Source organism: Bison bison, unplaced genomic scaffold, assembly GCF_000754665.1.
Source record: "Bison bison bison isolate TAMUID 2011002044 unplaced genomic scaffold, Bison_UMD1.0 scf7180017864134, whole genome shotgun sequence".
Classification (NCBI taxonomy): Eukaryota; Metazoa; Chordata; class Mammalia; order Artiodactyla; family Bovidae; genus Bison; species Bison bison.
This window is the reverse complement of record NW_011494706.1, coordinates 8,442,186-8,453,740: the sequence shown is the minus strand read 5'-3', so window position 1 is coordinate 8,453,740 and position 11,555 is coordinate 8,442,186. Positions and strand designations below refer to the sequence as shown.

Sequence of the window (11,555 nt, the reverse complement as noted above, 5' to 3'; positions counted from 1 at the left end):
TGGAATGTATAAATTCTAAAATAGAAGATGGAAAATGTTGAATTTTAAAACTCAATCCAAAAAAGATAGGGAAAGAGGGAAAAGATAAAAGCAGGACAAAATAGGATGCAAGATTAAAATGGTAGCAGTAATTCCAAATATATCAGTAAAGTAATCATGACATATAAATGGACTAAATTTTCTCCTTAGAAGGCAGGGATTATGAAATGTTTATGAGAGACACCTGAAAATTACTGGTGTGAAATAAAAGAGGATGACAAAAGGTATACCAGGCAAATACTAAACAAACAAAAAAGCTGAGGTCATTACATTAATGAGAAAAAAAAAAATGTTAGTTCAGAAAATTTTATTAAAGATAAACAAGGTCATCATAGAAGGATTAAAAACTGAATATACCAGGAAGAGATAACAGTGCTAGAGAGCTAAGCTTTTAATGACCTAACTTTACCATATATAAAACAAAATTTGGCTTCCATCACAGTGGGTGACCGAAAACAACCACAGTCATTCTAACATCCTGATAAAGTTAACTAATTGCTTGGGATAAAACTTCCAAATAAGACATCCCAGAAGTATCATATCTCAGACTATTTAAATGGACTCAAAAAGAGGTTCTGGTAATGATGAAGACTGTGAGGTGGCAAGTCCGTGTGGAGAGCTGGAGTGGACATGGTCATTTGTTTGTTTCTGGCTGTGCTGGGTCAGGCTTTTCTCTAGCTGCAGCGAGCAGGGGCGGCTCACAGTTGGGGGCCTGGGCCTTTCATTGCGGTGGCGTCTCCTGTGCAGAGCACCCACTCCTGGGCACGTGGCTTTCAGTAGCTGTGGCTCGTGGGCTCCGTAGTTGCAGCTTCTGGGCTCTAGGGCAGTCTCGGGAGTTGTGGCACACCGGCTGAGCTGCTCCGTGGCATGTGAAGTCTTCCTGGTCCAGGGATCCAACCCATGTCTCCTGCGTTGGCAGGAGGATTCTTTACCACTGAGACACCATGCAAGCCCAAAATGTGGTTCCTGAAATACAAGATAGCAAACTCTCCAAATTAAAATTTTATATGATAATTCAAATGTTTGTGCATAAACTGAATAGCACAAATAAGCATTTTATTGTTTTATTGACTTTATTAACAAGTTTGGTCTATTTGGAGAAAGGGAAATGTCTTCTTGATTAATTCCCTATATTCAGATGTGTATACATTAAAACTAGATATTTATCATAAATATTATCAATTTATCATGCTTAAATATTATTTATGCATTTACATTAAATCTAGATACTTACCATTCTTCAAAATAGTGAAACCACACTGCAAGGATGATTCATGGCCTGTTGAAGCTGGAAGGACTGCAGATGTAATGTAGTTCATCTCTCTTGTAACAGAGTCAGGCCTAAAACTCATATCTACTCTCAGTCTGGCTCTGATGTTGTGTTTTATCAAAACTGTATAAAATTGATACCAATATGTTATTCACCGTGATTACACATAAACTATACATTCAATATAATTGAAGTTTTTATCATGAAGTCTACCTATCTCAAAGTTTGCATTTGATGTTTAGCAAGATGTTAATGAAAATTTTTTACTAGCGAAATAGTCTTAGTAAGAGGAAAGAATGACTTGGATGGTCCTGGACCCTATTAAAAGAAAGAGAAAAAGCACAGAGAATTTTAAGAACACCTCCTTTTCCTTTAGACAGGTTTCTCTTTGCCAGGTAGAAATTTAAAACCAATACGCTGATCAGTTTTTTAAAAACATCCCTTGCAGTAGCCAAACACTGAACCCCCATCAGTGAGACCTGTACCTACAAAGATTTAGAAAGAAGGTCTCTTAGACTGGATCTTTGGATACTGTAATATTTTTCTTTGCTCTCCTCCTTTTCTCTTTCTCTTCCCAAATTCATGAGCTCTTTTCCTCTTCCTCACCCCTAACCCATCCTCCCCTCACACACACCATTAATAATTTTAAATCAGCCCTTAAGAGATGCTTGAGGAGGGGGAGGGAGAGAATTTTTGATCATTGAGGAAAAATGTTTATTGGTTAATTGAATTTTTTGTAGTGTCAGGGCTTTTGAAAGAATACCCACTAGCAGATGCAGCTTTGCTTCACATTCTTTTGGCTGTCTCAGAGCCACTGACTTAACTGCATCTTACTGCACAAACTCTGGAATCTGTGGGTAAAAGCCTTTTGAAACTTTCTGAGAGTTTTGGTACATACAAACCACTTTAGAGTCAACTGTTTCTAGATGGATTGGAATCCTTTCAACCTGCTAATTGGGCAACTTATTACCTTCTCTGACTTTCACTTAGCTCCCCCTGATGTTAAGACGGAAACAGAGTTATCTTGCCAAATAGTAAATATGAGAGTTTGTGAAAAGTGCGTAAGAATGTGCTTGACACATGTTCAACTACTCGTAAGTAGTAGTCACTCTTAGGAAGAGTTTAACCATCATCTTTAGGTTAACTCTCTGGGTTTGATTGCTCTTAGAGGTGAAAAAGAGATTCCATGAAAAACAAGACTGGGCTGGACAGTGTGGTCTGCTACTCATTTGAAAGTTGTACCACATGGAAAATTTTACTCTTCTGTTTTTTTGGTAATCTTGAAACATATTTTCTATCTACTGTTGTATTAAAGGTCAACTTGAATTGATTCAGTCCCATATGGTTTAAGCTCATCCCCTTTGTTAACCTGCACATTAATATTACAATTGTTAATATTTGAAAGGGCATTTATTCCAATAATTTTTCATTCAATGTAAGAAAATGTAAATTCTTCAAGGAAAAGTAACTTTAGTAACTAGAGAATTTAATAGAAGATTTATTTTAATTCTCCTGCTTATTTTATATTAATTTCCTTGTAAATATATCCAGATGTGTATGCAGTACATATACTCTCTGAGCAAATTCTGGCTACTATTTGATAAATTATGTTCTGAAATTTTCTACCTTGGGACCTAATTCTATATTGAAAACATCAACCCTCGGCTCATATAGAAATATGTTAGATCAATGAGGATACTAAGAGTGAAACCTGGTTTAGAGTAACAGATACTTCAAGAACTACTGTGAAGGCTGCTTCTTTCAAAGGCCAATTTAACTTGTTTTCTTGTCCGGGAATAAATAGGCCCAGAAAAATTAGGTGAGCCTAATGTCTCAATCTTAAAGGAAATCAACCCTGAATATTCATTGGAAGGACTGATGCTAAAGCTGAAATTCCAATACTTTGGCAACCTGATGCCAAGAGTCGACTCGCTGGAAAAGACCCTCATGCTGGGAAAGATTGAGGGCAGGAGGAGAAGCAGAAGACAGAGGATGAGATGGTTGCATAGCATCTCTGACTCAATGGACATAAGTTTGAGCAAACTCCAGGAGATAGTGAAGAACAGGGAAGCCTGGTGTGCTGCAGTCCATGGGGTCCAAAGAGTCAGACACGACTTAGCAACTAAACCACAGCATGTCTTACTTGAACTTTCTATTTGTTCTGATTTCTCCCTTTTTTGCTTGTGTTTTCAGGCTCAGCTATGTGAATCATGCAGAAGATCTGGCCTCCAAGCTCCTCCAGTGTTCCCCAAAGAACAGACTATCAGCTCAGGCTGCCTTGAGCCACGAGTATTTTAGTGACCTACCCCCACGGCTATGGGAACTGACTGATAGTGAGTATGACAAGTTTGAAACATCTAATTGAAGCCGGGGCATGATTTTAGCATCCATGTGTAACATACATGTAGAGGGGTTCACATGTTTGTGCTTCTGTAATATTATGTGTGTTTATGTTAATATATGCATTACATGTATATGTACGTAACGTGTGTATGTGTATACAGAGAGAGATGGAATGGGGGAAGGGAGGTAGTGTGCATATATATTTAGTAGAATCCTGCCATTCAATTGTGAGCTTACCAGACACAGGAAGAAAATGGATTCCTTATTTTGCTATCTCTGCTCTGCAGTCAGCAGCTGCATGTCTTTGTATTTGATTATGTGTGTGTCCAAAAAAATGATCTGAGCAGTCATAAAGGAGAAGGAAAATATGATTTACATATTTAGTACTTTATGCGTACAGTACTTTTTAACTGGCTGCAGAACACGGAGTAGAAATGATTCATTTCTGTTTGATTCTCAGAGACTATCTTGGTTGTAACAATAACCTTAAAAAGGGCTGCTATGTAGTGAGCTGACGAACAGAGTTGGCAATTGGCTAATACACTGAATTGACATGTAAGAACTGAAGACATGTAATTCATTTTAACTACAAATGCTCTTGGTATTCATACAGAGTTCTTCTCTGGGTCTTTTAAAACAAAACACATTCCTGGGTGGGTTTTTGTTTTGTTTTTACAAGTGTTCATATTTACACAGCCTTTTCCAATTACATTTTAAATATTTGGGGGAGGATTTATGACTGGGAGGATCTCATCTTTCTTCCAAAGTGTGAAACAAAATTCTTGTGAAATTTTGCAAAATACTGTTGCAGTAAGAACACTTTTGTTCAATGGTGATACATTCTTTCCAAATGCCAGTGAGAGATATTTCTTCTCATACTCTTTTCTTATTCCCTTAAAAATTCATATACTGCATGTATGGATGGATATCTATAATATCATTATTAATCCTTGAATATACATCACTTACCATGGACATCGGCCTCCCAGGTTGCACTGGTGGTAAAGAACCTGCCTGCCAGTGCAGAAGATGGAAGAGAGGCAGGTTCGATGATCCCTAAATTGGGAAGATCCCCTGGAGGAGGGCATGGCAACCCACTCCAGTATTCTTGCCTGGAGAATCCCATGGACAGCTGAGCCTGGTGGGGCTATGGTCCATAGAGTCACAAAGAGTCAGACATGCCTGAAGCAACTTAGCATGCACACACGCACCATACATAAAAGTTATGTCTTTATTCTCTTAGACTTTAGACTTCCCCCATTGATAAGCACTGGAATCTCCTTGACAACAATAACCTTTTATTTGGCAACTAAATCCCAGGTAACAACTCGAGGGTGTTCCTACCCTGAATCTTTTCTATCTCACAATGAATTCTAATTACCTTCTTTTTTTAACTCTAAAGTGATTCTAGATGTATTAACCCACTACTACCCTGTACTAATCTTCTTCAGTAGTTTATATATTCCGAGTCCATATTATCCGATATTCCCTACTTACTTTCCAGTAGTCTACCCATTGATCATTACTACTGCTATCCCCATTAAAAAAAAAAAAATTAAAGATGAAATCCCTGTAGAAAAATAATCAATTGGTGACACATCTTCCCATACTGAAAACAAACTAATGAGTTTCTGGCTCATCGAATTCGAACACATGATTTGTTTTCCCCTTTAGTATAACTTGTAACTTGATAGCAGTCCTCCTTGGTGACATCTCAATCCCATCTGACTTAATGATTGAGTTTAAGCCGGGATTTTGATGGTCTATGAATTCTGAATTCTGTAGTAGTACTTTTTTGTTAATATGGACTTATTACCCACTTGCCACTTAGTTTATCAGCCAGTGGTTAAATCCAGTTTCTATCAGTAAGTAAATGCCTCCACATTATCACTCGGCAGCAGGCTGCCAACGGAGACAGCCTTGTCCCCGTCATTAACAAGCACAATGTATGCAGAACACCAGAGGGGAATTAAAACCACAAAAAATACCTCAGGGTGGTATTTTTAATATGAGAATTTAATTTGTAATTTCACAGATTAAGAATTTTGGCTGCATTAATCCCTTTATCAGCTCACAGCAGGCTATTTGCAGAAGCATAACCATAAGGCGATATTCATTGGCAGAAACACGCCTTTGCATAACGTTAAACATCAGGGGCAGTGAAACCTTTTGAAGGGGGGAGAATAAAGATGAAAAATCATTATATTTTTCAAGCAAGATTCTGCTAAATGCCTCCGGTAACAATTTTGAGTTACAGAAATGCTATTTCTGTGTCTAGTAGATAATCATTATGAAGCATAAATCCAGTCGCAAGAAAGGACAATCCCAGTCTTAAATACCACAGTCATTTCCCATCTCGAACAACGTGGTCGTCCTTGTAAACATGTTTACAAAACAAAGAATTTCTAGGCTCCGGAGACTTTGGGAACTAGTTTCTTTTTAGGTGAAATGACTGGTTGTGGTGACTGTTATCTATGTTAATATTCTGCAGAATGTATTTAGAAGTTCTTGAAATTCTTAAAATTAAATTTTATGTTAATGTGGAGTCTTGTAAAAGTTCACCACCTGGCAAATGGCAGCAGCAGCAGCAGCGCCAGTATCTTCATATCTTCATATCCTCATACCCTCCTTTTCAAGGAGATTTGGAAAGAGGGCCATTTGAAAAGAAGTGTTGCAGAACCGATAAATGGGTTGTCTTAGCAACCAAGTCATGGTTTAGACTGACCAGCTTTAGGAACCTCACTTTAATACGTAATCTGCTCAGGCTGCAATAACAACATAATATAGACTGGGGCTTAAACAATAAACATTTATTTCTCACATTTCTGAAGGCTAGAAATTCAAGATCAAGGTGTTTGCAAAATCAAGGTCCCCGATGAGACAGCGCCTCCCTTATCATCACATGGCAGAGAGAGAAAAACCGGGACATCTCTATCTCTTCCTTTTCTTATAAGCCACTAATCTCATGCTAAGGGCCACACTCTTACGACTGCATCTAACCCTAATTTCTATCCAAAGACCTCATCTCTAAAAGCTTATCACATTGGGACTCCAGGATTTGAATTTTGGAGGGATACAATTAAGTCCACAGCATCACATTCTTAAAGATAGGTCATGGCATTTTTTTTTTTTTAAAGAAAAGAATGTCCACAAAGAGAAAACACTTATGCAAGCAAAAAGCAAACCCAGGTAAAGAGAAGAAGATTGTAACAAAAGTAAGTTCAAAGTGGGCTCCAGCCTTCTTGGCCTACTTTTAATGTAGCAGACCTTTTGAGATGAGTATCAAATGTTATTAGAACCTTGGTTACACAGAGCCCTGCAGTCATTCCATGAATTCTTATAAAAATGAAGTTATATGCTGATGCCAGACTGTTATTTGCTTTGGAAGAACGTATAACAATATAATATCTTTATTGTGCTAGTCCTTAAAACCTCACCAGTTTACATAATACCAAAATTTAGAAGTAATATATTAGTGTGCCACTGAAGAAGGAATTATAAATTCATCAAGCGAGAATTATGGCACAGTTACCTGGGGATCTGACAGTTAAAGCTGGCTAATTCTAGGGGCACCCTGTCATTCTCCCTCTATCCCAAAACCCCAACAGCCTTGCCCCACTTCTTCACAAAGATTTAATTGCAGGGAAGTAAATCGAGGGCTGATTTAGAAGAAATTCATTACTTTCCCCAAATACACCACAGGGCATTCTCCTGTGTATACTATCAAGTTACATAAATTATTGAAGCTGAACTACCCTTGTCAAAGTAAATGAACAAAATACACTTCATAGCGCGGAGTCCTTGATTTTATTACATTCATTTGCTAATTCACAAAGCTCAGATCTACAGTAAAAGAAGGCCAACAAATTGGTGCAGTGTGAGGAGCGTTGAACTGGGAATCAGACCGCCTGGACTCTAGCTTTATAGCATCAGCTCCACTATTAACTAGCCAGGCAACTTTGGACAAGTGCCCTAGTCTCTGTGGGTTTCCGGCTTCTCATTTAGAGACACAGTGAGCCCTGAGGACCTTTCCAGCTCTTCTGTTGGTAGGGTTTCTGACCTATGCCTACATATGTCCTATATATTATCCTAAAACAACATCATGCCTTGAATGGATCTCCATGCCATCTTTTTAAAAATAAAACTCACCCTGTTGAAATATATTCGCTGCTCCAGTTCCTAGACTTCCATTTTCTCTTAAATCCTTTTGTGCCAAACTTTTGCACCCAAGATGCCACAGCTGTCGGTTTCAGGCTCTATCCATGGATCTTTGGCCCTCATCTTGACCCATCAGCATAATTCACAATTGACCACCATCTCCTGCTGGTAATATTTCCTTCACTTGGTTTCCAGGACAGGACATTTTCCTTTCACTCAGCTAAACATTTCTTTTCATACTCCTTTGCAGATTTCTCATCTGCCAAACCTCTCACTCTTAGAATGCCCTGGGGCTTAATCCTCAGATCTTCCCATCTGCATACACTCCCAAGAGCCCAGATGATTTTATTTAATCTCATGATTTAGATATCATCTGTGTATACTGACAGCTTCCAAATTTCAATCTCCAGGCCCATCTTCCTTGATTCCAGACTTGCATATCCAGCTCCTACTTAACATCTCCATTTGGATGTCTAGTAGGCATCTCCAGCTTCATATTACCAAAACTGAACTCCTTATCTTTTCCCCCAGACTTGCTCATTTTGTAGTCTTTATCTTGTTCATAAATGGCAATGTCATTCTTCCAGTTGTTGAAAGTTACCCTGGATTCTTCTTTTGTTACACCCAAACCCAGTTCTTCCATATACCTTGTTAGCGTACCTTCAAAGTAGATCAGTAGACCATCCTGACTTCTCCCCTGCCATTACCCACCCCATGTCACCTACCATGGTCTTTCACCTGCATCTTATAGTAACCTCCTGATTGTTTTGCCTGCTTCTCCTTAGAAAGGCTTTGATGTTTGCTCTTTCTTCGGTTCATCCTTGATCTTCCTCTAGATCTTTCTATGACTTGCCCTCTCACCTTTTTGGGGTCTCTGCTCAAAGATACCTTACCTGGGAAGCTTTCACTGACCTGCTTCCACTACGGCACTTCCTGTTTCTTGTCCCTGCTTTATTTTTCTTCATAACACTTAGAACTAGTTGATTTATTTGTCTGAGTATTTATCATCAGTTCAGTTCAGTTCAGTCGCTCAGTCATGTCCCGACTCTTTGTGACCCCCGTGGACTGCAGCACGCCAGGCCTCCCTATCCGTCGCCAACTCCTAGAGTTTACTCAAACTCATGTCCATTGAGTCAATGATGCCATCCAACCATCTCAGCCTCTGTCGTCCCCTTCTCCTCCTGCCTTCAATCTTTCCCAGCATCAGGGTCTTTTCAATGAGTCAGCTCTTCACATCAGGTGGCCAAAGTATTGGAGTTTCAGCTTCAAATCAGTCCTTCCAATGAACACCCAGGACTGATCTCCTTTAGAATGGACTGGTTGGATCTCCTTGCAGTCCAAGGGCCTCTCAAGAGTCTTATTCAACACCATAGTTCAAAAGCATCAATTCTTCAGCACTCAGCTTTCTGTATAGTCCAACTCTCACATCCATACATGACCACTGGAAAAACCACAGCTTTGACTAGACAGACCTTTGTTGGCGAAGTAGTGTCTCTGCTTTTTAATATGCTGTCTAGGTTGGTTACAACTTTCCTTCCAAGGAGTAAGCATTTTTTGATTTCATGGCTGCAGTCACCATCTGCAGTGATTTTGGAACCCAAGAAAATAAAGTCTGCCACTGTTTCCACTGTTTTCCCATCTATTTGCCAGGAAGTAATGGGACCAGATATCATGATATTAGTTTTTGAATGTTGAGTTTTAAGCCAACTTTTTCACTCTCCTCTTTCACCTTCATCAAGAGGATCTTTAGTTCTTCTTCACTTTCTGCCATAAGGGTGGTGTCATCTGCATGAGGTTATTGATATTTCTCCCTGGAATTAATCTTGATTCCAGCTTGTGCTTCATCCAGCCCAGCATTTCTCATGATGCATATAAGTTAAATAAGCAGGGCAACAATATACAGCCTTGACATACTCCTTTCCCGATTTGGAACCAGTCTGTTGTTCCATGTACGGTTCTAACTGTTGCTTCCTGACCTGCATACAGATTTCTCAGGAGGCAGGTCAGGTGGTCTGGTATTCCCGTCTTTTGAAGAATTTTCCAGAGTTTGTTGTTGGTCCACACAGTCAAAGGCTTTGGCAGTGTCAATAAGGCAGAAGCAGATATTTTTCTGGAACTCTCTTGCTTTTTTGATGATCCAGCGGATATTGGCAATTCGATGTCTGGTTCCTCTGCCTTTTCTAAATCCAACTTGAACATCTGGAGGTTCACGGTTCAAGTACTGTTGAAGCCTGGTTTGGAGAATTTTGAGCATTACTTTACTAGCGTGTGAGATGAGTACAATTGTATGGTAGTTTGAGCATTCTTTGGCATTGCTTTTCTTTGGAATTGGAATGAAAACTGACCTTTTCCAGTCCTGCGGCCACTGCTGAGTTTTCCAAATTTGCTGACATATTGAGTGCAGCACTTTCACAGCATCATCTTTTAGGATTTGAAATAGCTCAACTGGAATTCCATCACCTCCACTAGCTTTGTTCATAGTGATGCTTCCTAAGGCCCGTTTATCATCTGTTTGCCCTAAATGAAGTCTACAAACACCAGAGTTTCTTTTCCTTATGATTTATACACTACAGGATTCTGAAAGCCTGAAACAGTATGGGGCTCAATAGATACTTCTCCAAACAATGAGTGGAAGAGTGGCACAAAGAAAGGGCAAAATATTGCATCTCCAAATTCAAGGTAATTGGTCTAGATCAGAGAAATATGAGAGGTCAACTGATCTGTGGTTTGGAGGGGAAGTCAGACTGTCCTGTCATATGTGTGTGTAAATCTGTGTGTTTGTGTGTGGCTGTGACAACTTGACAATTTCAAAGACCAACGTATACCATTTTGTTTCATGTACTGGACGTCCAGCATTGCATTTCCACCTCACTTTTTGAAAGAGACGATTATAAACATATAAATGGAAACTGTTTATTCTGTCCACAGTGTCTTCTATTTTTACCGTCCCAAATGTAAGATTGCAACCGGAAGCCGGAGAAAGCATGAGGACCTTTGGGAAAAACAATAGTTATGGCAAAAGTCTATCCAATAGCAAGCACTGATGCGCACAGCGTTCTCAAGAGCACAGGTAGGGTGATCTACTCTACTTGGAAAATAATTGTGAAAAGACACCAAGTCGATCTTTTCAAATGAAATATTTCAGATTTGTTTTTTTCTATCCAGTGACTCTTTTATGTTTGTTATGGCCTTCGTTACAAGTTGAAGTCATTTCCGTATTTTTAGACACCTTCTGGATTCTGACCAAAATGGTATTTTATTTATATAGGCGTAGGCAAACCATTGTAGTCATAAGCAAATCATTTCCCTACTCACACATTCTTTACTGAGGTTAGAAATGGTTAATCTTGGAGAATATCTACGTCACAGACCTACTGTGTGTGGCCCATGCCATTTTTTTTTCCCGTTGGTTGCTCTCATTTTAAAATTGGGTAATTTTACACAATGTCTAGATTTCTGGCTTTTCTTGAAAAATCAGCAACTCTAGCCGTATTGCACTCACATTCCTGCCAGAAGTTTGTGTGTAGAACTGAACTGTCTACCTCCTTGGAAAAGGGCATGGGCTCCCCAGGTTTGCTTAATGGCCATTTGGGTCATTTCACCCCCTTCTGATTCCTGCGTGGCCCCTGGTACAATCCTTATCATAGCGAACCTTTTCTTTTCCTTCTTTCCGATTCTTTGACCTTTGCTATTCTGCAGATGGAAAGTAGAACCTAAATGAGACAATCTCTAGGCATGTCAGACT

At 39.3% G+C, this 11,555-nt stretch overlaps 1 protein-coding gene across 4 annotated transcripts in view; it reads left to right on the top strand.

Moving 5' to 3' along the window:
- The window catches only part of CDK14 (cyclin-dependent kinase 14), a 668,333-nt gene that overhangs the window by 556,532 nt on the left and 100,246 nt on the right, over nucleotides 1-11,555 (top strand). For all 4 annotated transcript variants that reach the window (XM_010839815.1, XM_010839811.1, XM_010839814.1 and 1 more), the window contains 2 exons: nucleotides 3,503-3,642; nucleotides 10,739-10,880. In XM_010839815.1, coding sequence (XP_010838117.1) covers nucleotides 3,503-3,642; nucleotides 10,739-10,854 — 256 coding nt within the window. In that variant the 3' untranslated portion in view covers nucleotides 10,855-10,880. The remainder of the gene's footprint in view (nucleotides 1-3,502; nucleotides 3,643-10,738; nucleotides 10,881-11,555) is intronic.